This window comes from Vulpes vulpes, chromosome 1 (genome assembly GCF_048418805.1).
Source record: "Vulpes vulpes isolate BD-2025 chromosome 1, VulVul3, whole genome shotgun sequence".
In the NCBI taxonomy this organism is placed as follows: Eukaryota; Metazoa; Chordata; class Mammalia; order Carnivora; family Canidae; genus Vulpes; species Vulpes vulpes.
In genome coordinates this window covers 151,902,411-151,923,494 of record NC_132780.1, presented here as the reverse complement: position 1 = coordinate 151,923,494, position 21,084 = coordinate 151,902,411, and the positions used below count along the sequence as shown (strand labels likewise).

The window sequence follows — 21,084 nt, the reverse complement described above, 5'->3', positions numbered from 1 at the left end:
AACCATTCTACTTCTCAGAAAGTCCCAGCTTCAACGATGCGAGTGACCTGAAGGGTAAGCTGGTAAACTTCACCACAAGCTCCACATACCCCTTGCTTAGGATGTGGGGAAGCCGAAGGGGATGAATTGTGGCAGGAGGAATTGTGGGCCAGGATTTGGAGAAACTGATGTTACGAACATCCAGTAGAAGATGGAAGGGCAGCAGATCCAGTTGTTCCTCACAGTAGGATGAGCCAGCAGATCAGTGACTATGCATGTGTGCAGAAAGAAAACCTGGCACTTTACCAATCTTCCAAGCATAAACTTGTCGGATGCTTCACTTCAACTCCTGCACAAATTTCTTGTATGGCTAACCTTAATACAGAACCAAACAGGGAAGAGAATTCTGAGTTTCCATTTCCTTTTAGCTGATTTGACAAAGTATAAAGCCACCACAGTCCATCTTTGTCAAACTGACACCAACAGATACATTTTAAAACCATTCATACTTTCCAAAAAATATAGTAGTAAAATCATTCTCTGCTTTTTTATCTGTCTTTGGATGTTGTTCATTCCTCTCCTACCTGGGTCATATTACCCCTTTGATATCCTGTCACTTCAATATAAATATGAGGTTAGCTACTATCATAACTACTTATACTAGGTGGTAGGCAGATGGAGAAGGGAAAAAATTGGTTCATATGAGTACTGATACATTAATATCAAAATAAGAAAATAATATAACTATTACCTCACTTCTGTAACTGGTCACATAGTTGTAGCTGGTATTTATAACTTCCTTCTTCTGATATGAATTCCATATCCTTTTTATTTTCACTAAGCACTACTGCCAGTCACTGTTCCTTACCTAGTGAGGTAAATTAGTTATTCATTCTTGAAGTGTCTGGACCATTAGCAGTAATGCCTACACTGAGCTGTAGTTTTCTATTGACTTTTATCATAGGACATGGAAATCCTAAGGAGTATTCCTGGTGATGTCTTATTTCAGATATGCTCTTTTCTCATATCTGTGGTAGAACCAACCTAGTTTCCTTTTGATAAGTAGGATTGATCAACCCACACATTCTAGCAGCCCTTTACCAGCTTGTTGATTCACTGGCATGAGGACCCCAAAGTGACCATGTGGATGTCTCAATTTCTAACTTAATGGAACCACTGCTAAGGCTACTAATGATACTATTCCACCATTGGGAACTAAGAGCTCTGGATCAACAGAGCCCAACGTTTTGGGGCCATACAGCAAAAATATTGCTAGTTGGATCAGGAAGAGTGAGTAAGAGGAGCTACTCCTGTTTCCACCCCTTGATTTCTAGACTCATGAGGGAGGACTATGAGAGAAATAGTCCTATACTGGTTGCTGATATAGAGCATATAAGACTTCCTCAGGATATTTGTCCATTTTAATAAGATACTGACAACCAACTGGTGGCATAACTGAGTCTTTTTTTTTAAGTTTTTATTTATTCATGAGAGACACACAAAGAGAGAGAGAAAGAGAGAGAGAGAGAGAGAGAGAGAGAGAGGCAGAGACACAGGCAGAGGGAGAAGCAGGCTCCCTGGAGTGAGCCTTATGTGGGACTTGATCCCGGGACTCCAGAATCAGGCCCTGGGCTAAGGCAGCGCTAAACAGCTGAGCCACCCGGGCTGCCCATAACTGAATCTTTAAAGAGGCCATTTCTCTGTCCTATCAGGCCATCTGCTCTAAGGTGATGGGTAGTATGGTGAGGCAAGAGAATTCCATGAACATGAGTCTATCTGCACTTCATTTGCTGTTAAATGAACTTTTTGATCATCATCAGCAGCATTAAAATTCCATGGCAGTAAATAAGGCATTCTCTAAGTTCATAAATAGTGATTTTGGCAGAAATCTTATGGGCAGAGAAGGAAAATTCATATCCAGAGTGCCTATTCTAATGAGAACAAGTACTGCCCTTCCATGATGTAAGTGGTTCAATATAATTGATCAAATACAAGGTAGCTGTCTAATCCCTCTGGGGAATTATACTGTGAGAATTTATTGTAAGGATCTGACCTTATGCAATTGTGGAAGGTAGTTAAATAGTCTATGTAAGGCTGTTTCTCTGCATTTAATACTGGGCTTAAGGTCTTTAGAGAAGACTGGAAGAAAAGATGGGTGAGTTGGGGAAAGAAGGACAAAATAGAACCTGTGAGAATGATCTGGAAGCTATGAGGACAAATTGGAACCTATCTTCAAACCTCCACTTTCAGTGATACAGAAGATTTCCTACCTACCACGTATTTCCTCATAGATGTATCCACACACCTGACCCTGCATTCAGAGAAACTGAACCAGGAGATTTAGTGGTATCTGAAGGAGCTACAGGCTTAGCTATTGCCTCACACCCAAAAGGTGAACCAGTAGATCTTGACAGTATGCCTAAGCTGTAATAATACTTGATCATATGGAAGTATTCCAAGTACAAATATGGCTACTGCTTCACTTTCACTTACCCAAATTTCTTTTGTGGCCAACCCTACTCTAGAATCTTATGAGGTAGTTAGAGTTTAGTTAAATTGAGTCAATAAATGTTAAAGTGAATGACTGAATAAATGAATGGATAGATGGATGGATTTCCAAGATTTCTCAGGTCACTCCTTGACTCCGGTTCTACCATCTGTTTGAAGCTGGTGACTCAGCCTAAACTTTTGATATTCCAATCTAAAAACCAGTGATCTTTGGTATAAGGAGAGCAATCAAAATATAGTTTGGGACTAAAGGGAGCTGCCATGATATAAGAGAAAGTGTTCTGAAAATGAAATATGGAGAACAAGGATTTGGTCTCCCAAATGATGCAGTAACCATAAGAAATCATTTGATTTTTCTTTAAAATTTTTCAACAATAAAATAACAGTTTGGCTCAGTAATTTATATCCCATTTAGTTTTAGTATTCTTTGATCAATTTTAGTCACCTTCAGAGGTAGAATCCCAGACTAGCTGATTTTACATCAGACATTCTTAGTCATTGTTTTTATTTTAGTTTTACAATGAGAATACTCCCTTTATTCAGGTATTCAGACAGTAGAGAAAGTTAACATTTCCAATATTCAAAACTGAATGTATAGTGTGCTACTGGGTATGTTTGCATACTGTATATACTTGACTATATGGAGAACACATAAACATGATATGATTATATAAAAATGGTATCTGCTTTACCCAAGTAAAAGATAAAAAAATTAGAAGAAGAAATTGACTATTTACATAATGGACTTGTTTATAAACATAGATATATAATGAATACAATTAATAATACAAAAATTACTCATAATTATGCACATATATTTTAATCATGTCATAAAATATTAATACACTCATATTCTTTTTTTACTCTCAAAATATACATGTGAAAACTTTCAAGCATGTTTGACATCATGTCTATCACTGAAACCATATTTTAAGTCATATATCACAAATTACTTTTCGATCTGTTATGATGCTGTCATTAGAACTATATTATCAAAAGGACTAGTACGTACACATTTTTTTGTTATTGCTGTTTATTTTTAGGCTTTTCTAGATGGATAAATGTTGTATCCACAGTGCAATTTCTGACTCTATGCTTATATAAGTGATTTTTAAGACAATGACTTACAAAGACAGCCAGTTATTGGATTTTCAACATCACACACCCAGGAAGAGTTACTGATTTTCCTTGTGTCTTCTTTTTCTCTGCCTCCTCCTTATCCTCTCTCCCTTGCTCTCACCCTCATTCTGCTCCTTCCCTTATAGTTGTTCTTCCTCCTTTCTCCTTGGTTACTTGTAACCAATTCTATTACTAACATCTATAAGCATCCCAAATAGCATCGACTCATGTCATTTGATGGTAATGTGTCTCCCCAAATAATACTTTCCCAAATTTCATAGGTCAAAATTTTCTCATTCCATTCATCTTTATTTTCAGATGAGTCATAAGAATGATGACAATTCAAAGTTCACTGAATTTTGGCTCCTGCTGTTCCATCCTTAGTGAAGTACTACCCTTCCTACCCTTCTGGTATTTTGAGACTCCTAAGGCACATATGCAAAACTCTTTCCTCAGTAAATTGAAAAGTGGTAAAATTATAAATCAGTATTTACAGTCCACCAATTCCCCATGACTAGACACGTTTAAGACTCTGGTCATGATTAAAGTAAGATCTGCTCAAAATATATTTGTACCAAACTATAAATATATCTACATACATACATATTATTCACCTTAAGTAACTGTTTTTAATATATTTATATATTTCACAAGCTAGAAGTCTATATACATGCTATAAATACTTTATCTGTTAGATATAACTCTGTGTTTAATAACCGAATGATGACTTCATTTATCTGTATAAGAAATTATTATGCTAATTTATATTGTAGTCTAGATAAATATTCAAATTCCTTCTGAAAAAGAAAATACAAATTTTAGTGATTATGAATTATTTTAATCAGTATAAATTTACTTTCACATATTTGTTTTTGAAAACATTTCAATATGGTAATTGCTATAACATAAAAAAAAACACAGAACATTCACATCCAGAAAAATTTCTACCTATAAAAAATATGTTTTGAAATAGTGTTATGGGTTGACTTGTGCTCCCCTCTCTCCCCAATTTATATATTGAAGTCTGAGTCCCCAGTACCTCAGGATATGACCTTATTTGGAAATAACTAAAGAGATAATTAAAATGAGGCATTAGGGTGTCCTTATAAGAAGGGGAAACTGGAGGCATCTGAGTGGCTCAGTGGTTGAGTGTCTGCCTTAAGCTCAGGTCATAATCTTGGGATGGAATCCCACATCAGGCCCCCTCAGGGAGCCTACTTATCCCTCAGCCTGTGTCTCTGCTTCTCTTTGTCTCTTATGAATAAATAAAAACCTTAAAAAAGGGGGGGGGGGTATTTGGACACAGAGACACACACACAGAGAAGATGATATGAAGACACAAGGAAAAGATGACCTACTGCAAAATAAGGAGACGGGCCTGGAACAGATCCTTCCCTCATAGCTTTTAAAGAAACCAGCTTTATCAACACCGTAATTTGGACTTCCAGCCCCCAGAACTGTGAAACAATAATTTTCTGTTGTTTAAACCACCCAGTCTATGTACTTTTTAATGGCAGCCTTCGAAAACTAACACAACACCATTCTGAAATATTTGCTTTTACACATCTATGTACATGGACTTTATTGTTTTTGCTAGAATGGAGATTTTAATTTTAATTTCATTATTTTGATTGTAAAAAATATACAGAAATTATATCATGGATTTATTTCTGCTACAAATAAATTTGCTGCATATATTTTTTCTCTCTACTTCATTCCCTTTAAGTGAATTAATATTTTAAAATATCTTTTATTAGCTATTTCAAGAATTTCTATAAAAACATCAAGTAAAAATAGTAAGGTGAAGCAACTTTAACAGGTTTATTTTATACTGTTCATAGGATATAGTATTTCTACTATTTCCAGTGATGTAAGTTCCATTTTCTACTGGAGTAATTTTGTACTTCAAAAGAAATCGCATTTAAGTTTCCACAGAATGGGTAGGGATTTATTTTTCAGAGACTGTTATGAAAAGTACTACATGAGTGAAAATTGCAGACTTGCTACCATTGTGTTGATTAGTAATAGACTTGATTCTTCCAAAGCATATTATATTGTCTGTAGGTAATGCAGAAGAGCTTTTATAAAAGGATAGAGGAAAAATTAAAGAATAGAATTTATCAGTCAAAAATAAAATAACTTTGCTCAGGAACAGGAAACTGTGGAGCTGAAGAAAGCAATAGAAACTTCAAAACTTTTCAGAGGGGAACTAGAAATGTATGGATTTTTCACACCCTATCACCTGCCTAGATTTTCCTTCTGATAAACTGCAAGTTCCATCTCTGAAATTCAGATATTTAGGGCTTGCTTGAATTCTTTGGCTTATACTTTTTCTAAATATATCAATTACAACTGAAACCATTTTCTTCACACACATGCTTGAAATTTGGGGACTTGGATATGGATGGTTTGAAGATTTTTTTCTGGAAAAATAGCATAATTTAAAAATAATAGAAAATATTAGCTGAATAACTACCTAAAGATATTTGTTAACTAGTGGAAATTGTTATCAAATGTTACCTCTTTGTTCTTTTTGTTTTTCAAGTATTTGTTTATGTCGTGCCAAGGGTGGCATTATAAACTCGGCAGAGCTTAGTAGAACATTTATGCAATATTTCAAATTGAAAGCAGGTTTGACAGTAGGGTGGCACTTGAATATTTCCCAGGCTACAAGGTGACTCATTCTGTTTAAGAAACTGATAATGTGATTAAATTATTCCAACAATATAGTTTCAAAGATATCAAATATTTCAAGAATTTAAGGATAATTTGTGTTCTCTTGGATTCCACTTACTTGGTGAGTTTTCCAAGTTAGGAAAAAGAGGGGGAATTTGATTGCTATCCCATCACACTATGAATATAATGGGTCCTTAAAATTCAAGTAATAACTAATGGACTATTTTCATTGCATGATAGTATATGCTTAACATATGTCTTTGGTATCTCAAACTGAGTCCTATATTAGATATGAAAAGGTATCTGCAACTCTCCTCTGTTAAACATTATTATTAAAATTGTGAAGGGGAACAAAATTTGCATCATTGGGACTAGGATAGCTAGATGATTTAAATAATCATAATGCCTTTATTTTAACTTCTCTAGGTTAGTGAAAGAATGAATAAATCAAGTTGAAACAAAGAAATGAAGATGCAGTTTCTAAAACATTGGGAATCTTCACTCCTGTTAAAAATAGTTAAATTTTCAATTATAATAGAGTATTTGTCTTAAGAAATAATACACATATGTAATTTGGTTTTACTCAAAAATTGCTCTTTACATTTTGTAAGCCACATTTGAAGTGACTTGTGTGATGCAGATAGATCGCAAATGCAGTAGAATAGTATTTAACATAGCTGATTATGATATGGCTTTAGCTTTCTTCATATAAATTATGTCCTTAAACAGATTCAGCACAGTATAAAAGGTCATAAAATGCATAATGGTATATTTCTATTCTACTTTGAGGAAGAGCCATTGTAAAGATTAAATGTTGGACATGTGTAACTTTTAGATCAGAAGCAGCTGTAGTAAGGAAATAATAAATAAAGCAGTTCGCTATCATTCAACAAATGCTCATACATTTGGAAATTTAATGCCAAAGTAAAGATTAATAAGAGTTAATCACAGTGACACTGTGGAGACTATCCTAAAACATACATGTTCATAATCATAGCTGTTACTATCCCCAGGGGTTTTATGCATGCAGAAGATGTTAAAGCTATTCAGGGTGCATCTGCTGCTCAATTCATGGGATTCATCCCATAATCCAGTGGTGCAGTCTGAGAGCCCCTCTTGGCCTTTGATATCCATAATTGTATAATCAAAATGGAAAATGAAGTAAAAAATAAAAATACATATATATATATAATATGAAAAAAAAGTGTAATAAAAATGAAAAAGAAGGGAAAAAAGACTCTGAAGCAGATGCTTGCATCACTTCCTGCTTGTGCTCCATTCCTTTGGCAATCCACATTAACCCAACCAAATTAGAGTACCTACTTTCCCTTCCATTTCTGCCCAGTTTAACCCTTGCTAGTGAACTTGCCAGTGAAGGCTCCTTACAGACAGGGGTTTCAGGGAACACTGATTCTCAGAGCCCAAATCCAGACCACTAAGTCAGTTTGTAAAGGCCAGTGAAGAGCAGGAAAATGGAAATTACTTTCAGATATTGCTAATGTGCACCAGATTTGGGTTGGGGGCCCAACAATAAAAGGTTCTGTATTTTATTACTTATCACTTGAGTCACTTGTTCCCCTCGTTCTTTAATTAACTTTTGTTATTTTAAAGATTTGCTTTTGGAATGTTTTCACTTAAGTATAGGAAATGATGATCTTCGTTCACGCTTTTAAATTTTTGTTGTTGTTCTTTTTCTCCTTAGGGATGCAGATCTGTTCCTGTTAGACACAAGGAAGGCCCAAGCTTTAGATGTGGGTTGGCTTGTCTTTGATATCACTGTGACCAGCAATCATTGGGTAATTAATCCACAGAATAATTTGGGTTTACAACTCTGTGCAGAAACGGGAGATGGTAAGCAATGAATTTCAAATATTTTTTGTGGTGCTGGTTTTGACACATTGAGAATTACAGCTTTCTATACAATTTAACCAAGATAGAATAGAATGTTTTATACTTACAATGTGCAAGGTAGCACCTGCCATAGGATAGTGCAACATATTAACTAGTTACTCAATTTACAAACATATTTGCTCAACACACATTTATTTTAGGCTCTGTATTGAGGATGAAGGAGTAAAGAAGAATTAGATATTGTTTCTGGCTCTCAAGGAGTTTTTAATCAAGTATTGAAGAACCATGAGCAAACAAGTATCACTATTATAATAATACTAAAGAAAGCTATATACAAAGTACTATGGGTCTATGTCTTGATTATTATAGTAGTGATGCAACTACATATTTTGTAAGAATTAATAGAACTGTACATTGAAATATTATTATATGTAAAAGATATCTAAAAACTTGACTAAAAATGAAGATATATATAACTTTATATATATGATAAATTTATACAGTAGTGCTAGGGAAACAGGCAAAGGAGCTACCAATAATACAGGGGGGAAGGGAAGAGGGAGATAGAAGAAAGAAGCACAAAGTACTGTAGAAAATAACATCGTTAGGTCTTAACATATCCCAATATTTGGTCAAAGGCAATAGCTCCAGAATCACCTGTTGGGTGAGAGGGTCTGTAGGAAATCTTCATTTTGAAGACACTCCAGAAATTACTCTTATGCTTACAAGTATTCATTGAGCAGTTGTGTGTGGTGTGCTTAGCTAGATGCTGGAGATAAAATGGTATGCAAGTGCAGAACCGGTCTTGTGAGGCTTGCGGTTGAGTGAAGCTTAGGTAGTGATCACATAGTAATATTAGTGAATGGGTGATATTTCATATGAGAAGAGCCCAGTGGATTTTTAAGTATAGAACAGTGAGTGAATCTGAACCACAGTCCCAAAAATCAGGAAGATGTGATTAGGAAAAAAGGCAGGGGCAGGCATTAGACAAATGGAACAGAATTGACAAAGACTGTGGTGAAAGGGGTCTTTGCACATTCCATCAGGAGGCCAGGGAAGCCAAGGCTGATTTATTCAGAGCCTTGTGTCTTTTGGTCACTCAAAGCATCCAAAAATTGTAAATTCAAATCTGGACTTTTAAGTCATTTAAAATTATATTTGTCATGATAAGAGAATGATTTGTTAGTACTTTTTACATATTTAGAAATCAACCAAAAGGGCTTACATTGTCTTCTTGCCCCACATCCTGCAAATGTTAGGGCTAGACCTGGGGAGGGTAATTTATAAAGGGATGATTAATTACAGGATGTGCATTATTTAAGTTTCAACTACCTTTAGTTTTTTGTAGGCTCAGGCAATAGACACTGTAGATCTAGAGTGCCTTATTCAATCCGCTTTGCTGTATTACTAAAGCCTTGCTTAAAAAATACAGTTAAGTAGAAGTTGGGTCTGACTTGGGTCTCTGGCAAGGAGGTTCATTGTTATAAGCAATAGGACTTCACAGTGACATTGTTTTACCCATATAACCAGATTCACAGCCTAAGAAGAAGGTTTCATGCCTCAGATCTTGATCAAGAAAAAGAGAGTTCATAGTGTTATCGATGAGTTTCAGTATTTTACCACTAAATCTAGACTTTTCTATAGATTTTAATTATAATGGTGGATTTTAATTTTTTATAAACAACTTAAATATTTTGAATTATAGGCTATTTTCCAATTATGGCTTTGAGGTTACCATTAAGAATTTTCAGACTTCAAACTTTATAAATGTAGATGGAGAAAAGCACATATTTAAATAATCTTGCAAGAATTCTTACAATGTTAAACTACTGTACACTTATGGTCAGAAATGTGACTAGGAAATCAGCACTGCGGGGGTGAGCAGTCGTTTCTTCCCTGGTATGTGGCCCAAACAAGAAAAATTAAATTAGTGGTATGTGCTTCTCCTAGTCTTCTCCTTGGGGAGATGCTTGAAATGTCTAACTAAACAACTCAAGAGATCTATGAAATATGATCAGCTCTTTCATTCCCTACCCACTCACAACCCACTTAAAAATTCTGAAATTTCTCTTTTTTGGTTTTTCTACTCTGTCTTCCAAATTGGTTCTCATTACTATCTATATAATTTGGCTTCCATCTTGCTTTCAATTTATAGTTGAAATATTCAGATCTTTTTCCAAGGACTATTTTATATTTTGGAGTTTCCCCCTCTCCTTGATTTATTTCTCTTATATATTAATTTTACTTTAAATTACTGTTGTATTATTTATGGGGGGCTTTGTTTGCTTTCGAGCCTAAAATAAATTAATATTTCACTTTTTTCCACAGGCTTCCCAATCCTTTACTTGAGTCAAATTATCTAAAGCCTTTGTTGCTTTTCTCTTTAATATTGTCTGATATGAAAATATTAAAATGTTTAAATGTGCTAGGCAAGCTGGCTTTGTGCATTTAAGCAGTACTTAAAACAGATTTTCACCAGAGCTAGAGCCTATTTGAACTTGAGAAAGCAGGTGACCCTCTTGGCACCTTAGTTTTATTAACTGCAACTTCATGGAGAATCTACTCGTGACATTTCTCTATAAATATGAATAACCAGATGCTTCAGCTTTTTATTGCTTCATTCATTACTACCGCTGATGTTCTCAACATGATATTGCAATATTGCTTCAAACACAGCAGTCAAACCATCTTTAATTTGCAATAATGGATTCTGCATATGTTTACTTCTCAGCAAAAGTAAGTGGTAGCCACAACTGGATGATACTCAGGAAAGTCTGCTTCCAAATTCATGTGTTAATTTTCCACTTATCCATTTGTTTGGTGTGAAATTACTAAGTCCCTATACAAGGAAGACAACACATTAAAGGGAAGTTGAATCTGGGAGACAGACATAGGTAGCTAATTTTGGAAAAAGTAAAATGCCTTAAACGCTAAAAAATAGTGGTACAATCAAGACACTCCAGGAAAATGAAAGAGAGAGGGTCAATTCCAAATAGGACAGAGCCAAAAGGACCATGGTTCAGGTAACTTTTCAGCCAGGTCATTTGAATAAGATTTAAAGAAATGGAGAAGAGAAGAGAGGGAGCTGTGGAAGTATGTGGAGCAGTGGTGAGAGAACAGGAAGAGAGAATGCATTCTGAGATGAGGAAACAATGTGAGTAAATTCATAGAATGGCAAAATGGCTTGGTATAGTCTGGAAAAGTCAATAGTTCAGAGTTGGCTACAACAACATTCATATAAAATATGACTGCAGATGCTATTAGGAAAGTGATTTGGAGGCAAATCATGGAAGGAAAATGAAATCTCACTTATGTATAATATTCTTGTTGCTTGATCACACATCATAAAAGAACCAGACCTGCTGCTTTAATCAATCACAGCAACACCATCGTGATTACATGTTTGAATGAATGTCAGTTTCATGAGGTCATAGGATGTGTATTTCTCCTTCACAGTTGCACCCTCTGTGCTTGGCACAATGAAGGTTGTGGATAGGTATTAAAAACGTGGCCTGAATGATCATCGAATGAATTTGCAATTTAAAAGACTTGTATATGCCACCTGCCACTAAACACATTACTCTTAAGAAGACTTTCCAAACTGTAACTTTTGGGTGATTATTAACCAAATCAGTCTGGTGTAACACAGGGGCAGAATTTTGTACCCAACTCACAGTATAGTAGTTAAAACAGTTTCAGTCATAAGATAAGGGGAAAATTAGTGATGTATATTATTAAATTTTGATTATCCTGCTCCTGCAAAAAAAAAAAAAAAGAAAGAAAGAGACTGAAATATATATTTTGGAAATCAAAAGATTGCTGAAATCAAAAGTAACATTATGATTTCTCAGAGGAACTGTGAAAAATATGTCGGTTTTTGAAATATTCTTTTTAGAAATTTGACAAATGAACTGCTATGGATTTGGTAGGAGAGTTAAAGGATATTCTATTGATTTTTTTTCATACAGAATAATTCTCCGAACTCCACATTTGTTTCCACAAAATAAAGCAAACATATGAGCAGACTAACAAAAACAAAACATTGCTGCTTCTTTTTTTTTAAAGATTTTATTTATTTATTCATGAGAGACACACAGAGAGAGAAAGCAGAGACACAGGCAGAGGGAGAAGCAGACTCCATGCAGGGAGCCTGATGTGGGACTCAATTCCGGGGCTTCAGGATCACACCCTGGGCTGAAGGCAGTGCTAAAGCACTGAACCACCAGGGCCGCCCCACATTGCTGCTTCTTAATGGTTAAATCTAGAAATTCCAGGTACGTGGTTGGATCCACTTGTGCAAAATCAGTTTCAAAGTTCTCAAGCATTCTCTCATGGTGTTTAAGCTTAGGTGTGTTTTATAATTTATGGTAAGATTTTCAGCTAACCAAATTATAAAAAATACACGAATTATCTGACTTAATAGGTCTATATTAAGATTGTTAATAAATCTATGGCATCATTGTCCTTTATACACATGGTTTATTACACAGATAGCAGTTTAACAAGCTCTGAGCTTTTAAGACTTAGAGTTTCCCTCCAAACACTATAATTTCCCACTGTTTGATGCTTTATATAGTTTAAATCTTCCAAGTAAATTAATTCTTTCTTCAAACTTGGGTTTATAGAATAATTTAGAGATGGAAAAACAAAGAGAGTATTTTTGGGTTCATTAGAATGTCTTTTAAAAAATCCTATGTTTTCAGACGTTTTAGGTTTGGCAATATTCAGAATGAATTTTGCCAATGACTTTTTTCCCTTTCTATTCAAACCCGCTTATACGTCAAAGAAAATTCAATCCGTATGTTTCTGATTCATTTGTATTCAAGTCATCAAAATGTTGTTTTGTCAGAGTATTGTTTAATGTCCAAGAAACATTATAAAGTTCTTTTTTAAATCAGACTCTAATATCCATTTTTCTTCGAATGAAGTTGTGGCATAATCTCCAAGTGTATCGAGGTAAAAATTCAGATTTATTGGTAGAGATTTCAAAGTTTCATTTAATTTTGTAGCCAAATCAAGAAACAGATTTCAGTGGTATTAAGCTCTCATAAATTCCATTTGATACTTAAATATAAGATAAAGAAATGTATAGTTATTGCTACAGATAACTTAGAATTTAAAGTTTTGATTCTTATTTTTCGATACTTAATTTAAATAAGGAGGGTAAATAAACCAAATAAATAGCTCCAATATGGAAATATTAATTCTAAGAAGAAATTATTAGAAAAACTAGATTCAATACTTGGCTCTGACAAGGCAGTTCATATTTCAGCCATAGAATTAATAAAATGAGTGTAATAGTAATTATTTCCAAGGACAGCGTGAGGCTGTATTAGATGATAGTACCTGGCACATGGTAAGACAGGAATAAAACGTCTTTATGCTGAATATTAGGATGAGAGAATGTACAGAGACCTTTCACTTACTCCAGGTGGCACTCATTTAACTTAGGATTTCTTTTATTTTTTTTTTAATAAGGAGGTTGTACAATTTTAGACAAATTTGAAAATGATAGCTCACTAGAAAAAGGTAAGATTGTTGATATATGTTCTTAAACTTTGAGTTGGCAGCACAGTGTATAGATAGCTATGTTATTATGCTCATGTCTAATAACTTTGGTTGATAAAGTGATATTGGTAGGGAACTTTTAAAATATATTCTAATCTGGGATATGAAGTCAATAGAAATGAACACTCAAAGATATGCATCATGACTAATTGATTGCTTATGTTGCTTAGATATTCATAAGTACCAGAGATTATCAAATTACTAATACTTAATATAGTAGCTTTTTTGAGTCCCAATCATCTTATTCTAGAAAATATAGGTATTTTGGGGATAACTAATTCCATAAATGAAAATAAGGGAAACAAGCTTTTTGTCACTTGATAGGCTTATACATATAGGGATGATTGATTAAAGGCTGGCCTATATTACTACCATCAGAAAACATTTCTAGAGATGCCAGGGTGGCTCAGTCAGTTGAAGGTCTGACTCTTGATTTCAGCTCAGGTCATGATCTCAGGGTCCTGGGATTGAGCCCTGCCTTTGGCTCTAAACTTGACGCTGAGTATGCTTGAGATTCTCCTCCTTCTCCCTCTGCCCTGTCATTGTGCACTCGTGCATGCTCTGTCTCTCTCTCCCTATCTCTAAGATAAATAAATCTTAAAAAAAAAAAAAGAAAAAGAAAAAGAAAAGAAAAAATTTCCAACCCAAAATGCTTCAGTATAAATTACTAGTATTTGGCTTCATAAACCTATTAACATCAAGATGTGTTCTTACAAAGAGTGCAGAATTACAAGCAGTATTTTAATGTTTGTAGAACACATAGTTAAAGAAATATTGATAGCCTTTGCTAAAGAGTCTTTTCTAAATATGTTATGCTGATATTTATAGCACATTGCATAAAGTCCCCACAAATAAATGCCATTTTCTATAAAATAATTGGAAGATGGAAGATACCTTACAAATTCATTAGAAGAACATCAGAGAAGACCTTCCTGAAAGTCAAGGAAACAAATCCTTGTAACTGTTGCCTCTTCTCAGATTACAACCTATGCTGGTCAACAGCTCTATTTCCCAGACATTGCAAAGGGGTAAAATTAGAGCTTTTTTTTTTTTTGCTTGTTAGTACACAAGGGTTTTCCCTATTCTATTTTTAGAAATTACACATATCAGAGCTTTTCTAAAAGCAATTTGATCTTCTATTATTTTCACCAATGCTATTATGCAAATTTAAAAAACACGTTGACTTTAGTTATCAGCACTATTAGATTGTAAGTGGGTATCTTTGAATTTTTATTACCCAGGGTTTTTTTGTTGTTGTTGTTATTGTTGTTCACTGCTGGAGATTGATAGCTGCTCCATCTACATTAATAATAAGAAATGGAATTAGCCACTTTTTCTGAAGCCTCGAAGTGTGTGTTAATTGCTAATTTTCCTTACTAGTGCAGAGTAATTTAACATACTGATAAAAAATTATCTTCAAAATTGCAGTATTCTGCAATTTTTTAAAAATATGCTGTGTTAAAAAATCAGATTTTTCAAAAATTCTATGACATCTTTTGAATTACAGAATATATATTCCTAATTGGAAAAATATAATCCCAGTATCTATAGTCCTTGTGTCATTATATATTAAACAAATGTACAAGGTACTAACTTGAGATTTGTTTACCTTTATTGAATGTGAGCATGTTTTTGTGAGACAGATAAAAGTTCTTAATGTAATATCTCCTTAAATTTGATGTCCTGGAATCTGTTATTTATAAATGGAAGCATTTGGTTAAATAAGTTTGTTATGTTACCCTTAGGGTTTCTAAGACAGCCATTTTTACCTCAGGGGAAAAATCTCCACATTAAGCCCCTGTGTTGTCAGAAGACTATTTATCTGTGTCAAGGGTCAGATGATCTATGTGGCCAGTTAATCTGAATATCAGCTGACATAGTGCTAATAAGTAGCAGGAGAAATTCAGAGATCAAGGGTGATATTTTTCTTTTTGTCCTGCTGTTTTGACTACAGTTTCCCGTTATTTATCTAAGTTCAAAAAGTTGAATTATGTCCACTTATCAGAGGATCTTTTAAACATCTGAGATTTGATAATATTCTCTTCCCTTATCTTAACTTTATCTTATAAAGCAATTAAGTCATTTTTGTTCATAAAACCATATGACTCCCTTTTGCTGAATTTATGGTGATGACAATTGGCTTCAAATAAATAAATGAGAGTCTCCACATCCAAGAAACTGTAAGAATCCCATATCTTGCTAAATGTTCTGAAAATAAGAAGGAACATATACCCCTATGATTTGTTCTAGGTAAATATTAGTATAAATGAAGTAGTTCTTTATGTCCTGTTTAATGTTAAGGATAATTAGAGCATACTTGCTTGATTTTTAGATGAATATTTAAGAATAAGTTAGGAAGATAGTGAAGAATAGTTAACTTCAAATACTTAAGTAAGTAAAATTGAACTTTTGCCTCACAGTCCAGAAATTAAATCAAAGTTGGAAGAAAAAAAAAGAACAGCTTTAGGGACAAGGAAAAAAAAAGTACCTAATAAATGAAAGTTAGTGGCTATAGAATTATTTGTACTGTGAGACAATGAGCTAAATGTGACTGGAAGAATTCATCATTTATTTGATTTTTTTTTCTGGGCATCATTATATTGCATGAGATAATTTATCAGGTAATTGTAACTTGTGAGCATAAAGTTGTACTTTAAGCCATATATATATATATATATATATATATATATATATATATATATATATTTAGAGAGGGTGCAGTGAATAGAAATGTACCATCTTAAAGGAGTTTGGTATTAAGTAGTTACATTCAAACCGAAACTCAAAATATTGTATAAAATCAGAGATGGATAAACTGGTAAGAGAAGCAAGAAATGTTAGACATCTCATGAATTTTCTCTTTGGGTAAGTATATGTGTGTGCATGTGTGTGTGTAGGGAAAATATTCAGTCATAAACACATTCTCAAGTAGCCATGGGAGGATTTAGATATAGGTTCATAGTTGATAATCAATAATTATTAATATCTAGAGTGTTCTTGTGACAGCATTTGGAAGGATCATACTTTCCTTTACTTTAAGGGCCACGGTAACATTTTCAGTATTGTAACAAAATATAATCTAAATTTTTCTAGAACATTTTCTTTAAAGTGGCTCTGTTTCTATCATATTTCTATAGAATTTCAAAAATATTGCAATGTAAATTAATCTGTGGAAATGTATTAGTTTCTAAAAATCATTCTTTGTATGAATTTAGCCATAGAGAGATATTCAAAAAATGGCTGAAAGAAGCCAATTGGTCATTTTATGCGAATGATTCAGAAAAGTTTCTATTGAGAAGAATTTCTGTATCTTTATGGTAAAATGACTCGATGTCTGTTGAAAATAAATATGACATAAATTTCCCTTGGGGTTTAAAATCAGTATTGTTAATTTTCTAAAGCCATGTAAGCTGTGACCCATGGGTGTTCTAACTTGTTTAATGTCTTAAAAGCACGTCAGAGAACATAAATCTTTTCTGTATGCTTTAGATTTTTGCTATTTTCCCACTGCATAAAAATGAGCAAAATCATCAATATGCCATTCATGGCCAGAATAACTAAACATAAATATTGGAGCACTGGTAAATTTATACTTTGCTTAACCCAAGACTTTATTAATTCTCTTATTAGTCATATACAGTTTTCATAAACTATACTTCATATATTTTCCAATTCACTCTACCTATCAAAATTTACTTTCTGTCTATATAAAGATCTGCTTTTTCAATACTCTGATTTTTGCAGTATTTTTTACCATCAATTATTCTTCCATGTTAAATATCTCATATTTTTTAGTTCTTTATGATCAATCTGAGTATTACTTTCTAGATACATCTTTAGTCCATTCTTTCTTTTTTCTTTTTTTCTTTAGTCCATTCTAAATAAATATTAAAATCATGTATTTGCTGTGATGGTCAATTGCAATAATATTAATAACTAATGGCAACTAACATTTATTGAGAGCTTACTGAATGCCAGGCATTTTGCTAGCTCTTTAAATGGAATGTCTATTTTATCTTTACTATTATCCTGTTTTGTACATGAGGAAACTCAGCCTTAGAAAGTTTAAGAATTTTGCCCATGAATCTAACATTTATTTTCAGAGCCAGTTCTAATATATGATGACTCTCATAAATTATATGAATTTTGTACAAATTCCAAACTGAGAAAATAAATGTATTTTTATAATTTCCAAATAAAAATGCTATTAATAATGATTGTTATGGAACAAAATTGAACTTTATGTTGGATCTGTTGGGAATTACCTTTGGGTTTTTCTATTTTATGTCTGGAATCGAATTGTGATCTGGCCTACAAAAGGTAACAGCATTTTAACCATATTTTTTGTTTTCTAAATCTAACTACTTCAGCATTTCTTTCATCCCCTTACATGATTATAGTAAATTTGATAAATTCATAAATTGAAAAGAAGGTAACTTTTCCTCTGCCAGTGATTCACTTCAATATGTAATTAAATTTAGTCAAATTTAATTTCTTTATTTTGAATTTAATAATGAACATCCCTTTCCCCTGTGTACTGTGTCTCTCACTTATACATTTTGATAGGTTCTCCTCCCATTTTCTTTCCCTTAATCCATATTCCCCATCATGGAATCCTCAGCTCTACCTCCCTCCCTGCCCTTTTAAAGTGTCAACTGGTGCTCAGGTTTGTAGTTGAAGCCAGGATGCAGCAGACTCACCCTGAGGCCAATCAAGCATGCAGTTTCCAAATTTTATTAATTTATTATTTTACAAAAAGTCAGTGTGAGTCAACACTTTCTCCCATCTCACCTTCCTACCTTCCAGCATCGAAGCTGATGGTGAGGGTACTGTTTCAACCCTAAAGAGATCTTAAACTGTCTGAATCGTGTTTTGGGAGTGACATATTGCAGTAATTTTTTTCCTAAAAAAGTAGAAAAAATTCCTCTTGCAAATGAAACAGGTTTTTGTTTGTTGTTGTGTGGTTTTTTTTCCCCCCTGTAAGCAGAGCTTAATTGGATGAATGATGCATGGCTGCTTTTCTAAAAACCTAGTATTTTGAACAAAATGATTAGAATGTGACTTACAGATTCTTCCATTCTGCTGGAGATGAAGAACCATGATTCTGATTTCTTTTAAAATATCTACATCTTTTTTTCATATCTATATTATATTTTTTCTCTGATCAGTACCCTGAATTGGCCTCCCATAGCCTAATTTAGTCTTGCATGATGATTCATAGAGAGAAAATAATTTTCTTTATAAATAGATGTTGATTATGGAATATGGAAAATATGGAAAAACTTGAAAGTGCTATTTTACTATGTTTATTATATATATACATATATATACACATATATACATACATATATATGTAGTGTCTGAAAACTAGGTTTTAATGGCAGTTTTCTTTGTTTTAATTACAGTATGTATATATTTCAATGAGAGACACATGGTGAACATAATTTTCTTATCCAAATTTTAGCATCATAACTCAAATATATATGTGACAAACTTTTGAAATCACTGATTTAAGTAAGCAGAGACAAACAAGAGTGAGTTAGTCTTGCTTCATTATCTGGTGAAAGACGTATTTTACCATTTTATAGATTTCCCTTAATGAAAAGGGATTTGGAAGTGTTTGGCTACATCTGTATTTCTGTTTTTGATTTTCCCTAATTCAGAACAGTAACCATGGATCACCAATCTTGCCAAACAAATGCCAGTGTCAGGAACATATGCCTGTTTTTGTTGTTTGTTATATTCCCTATTCTAGACTCTAATTCTGGTTTAACTAATGATCTGAGGGGTAAATATTTTCATGGTAATATTGATTGAGGGCCATAAAGAATATGAGATTCCCCTTATTCTTGCAATGCACTAGAGTTAACTCTGTCCTTCCCATTGTTCTTTCCATTGTGAGTTTAATGTATTGCCGATCCATATTTCTTAAAGACGTATGCAAAAATAACAGCAGGGTTGGTTTTGCGTTGTGAGCAGAGAACACAATGGGAAGAAAAGGGAAGTTTTAGTCACTATAAGGCATGAGCAGTGTGTTTGGTGCTGCTGAGATTCCGCCTTGGCACACCTGGTATGAGCTCACGTGGGAGAGAGGTAAACCAAAAGAGAAACAAAAACATATGACAACCAGAGCCCATAGTTGTGTTGCAAGAGGTGATCAAAATTTGAAAGTAGATGTAAAATAATTTGATAAGGAAATTACATATCCCAGCTCCTGGAAAATGCATGCTAACTTCTCTGAAGTGTGACAAGTTTCAATTTAAGTGGAACAGAAACTGAGGAAACCACCTGCCCCTTCATGGCTGGCAAGGAGTATTGAATCCTTATTTTCCTGCTTACTAAAGACAGTCTGACCTTGAACTTTACAAAAGCAGCAGCTATAACACTGTTCATCCAGACACCATGTGTGTATCATTGACAGATCTGAGATGGATGGTTTTCCTCCAGTCTTTTCAAGGTGGAAAGCAGAGACCCAAGAGAAAGCATCAGCCCTAACCAATCCTTAACAAAGGGGAACACGATGTACTACTTAAAGGACTAACATACTACTCTAGGGTTCACAGGGCTGAATTAAAAATCTGATCCTTCTCTGTGTCTTATTTTATTCATCTTTAAAATTTAACCCTTGTCTTATTGTAAGGAGTAAATATGAGGGATATAAATCTACTTCAAGAGATGGTAGCTGTTTTGTCATTAGAAGTATTTACTGAACTAAGCTTCTCAATTCCCAATTTTCTTGATTCTCTGGGAGTACATGCTTATTACTACTTTTGGGTACCAGTTATATGTGGAGGTATTCACATGATTTCTCTCTGAAGTAATATAGCTGCTAGAAATATGAAAGATCTACTTAGGCTATGAAATTAGATGCTGCTGCTAAGCCAGGATGACCAAAAAGGTACCACTCTTGGAACGCAGCCATTAGTTTGTATGCAGGCAGCTCAGATGATGCTTTTACTCTGGGAAACATCATGGTATCATGGTGGTATGAGATCTCATCTTGTGACTGGTTCTTTATGTGAGGCAGGCCAATTTATATACTCGCCAGAGCCAGAGACATGAGAAACTGGTAAAGAAAAGTTCTGCTTTTTTTTTCACTCAAAAGAATGTTTTGTGATCCAACCTTTACATGTGAAGGAAAGAATTAAATTCACAATGTTTTAACTCTTTTTTTGTTTGCAAAAGTGGGCACTGATCGTGTGTTTGTATTATTAGATGAAAAAAAAATTCTCTTTCATTTTGGTGGCATGGAGTAGTCTAAAGATTCTGGAAGTGGGTTGTGATCATTTCACAGGTTCATTTATCAAACTGAGAGGAAAAATCAGACATTTAGTGAGCCATGCTTTTCTGTATGATAACAATTCTTTTGAATCATTTATCATA

At 33.8% G+C, this 21,084-nt stretch overlaps 1 protein-coding gene across 1 annotated transcript in view; it reads left to right on the top strand.

Annotated features, from left to right (window-relative positions):
* BMP5 (bone morphogenetic protein 5) overlaps positions 1-21,084 on the top strand; it is a 115,307-nt gene that overhangs the window by 69,540 nt on the left and 24,683 nt on the right. The window contains exon 3 of the mRNA XM_025991081.2: positions 7,985-8,133. Within this exon, the coding sequence (XP_025846866.1) occupies positions 7,985-8,133 (149 nt within the window). The remainder of the gene's footprint in view (positions 1-7,984; positions 8,134-21,084) is intronic.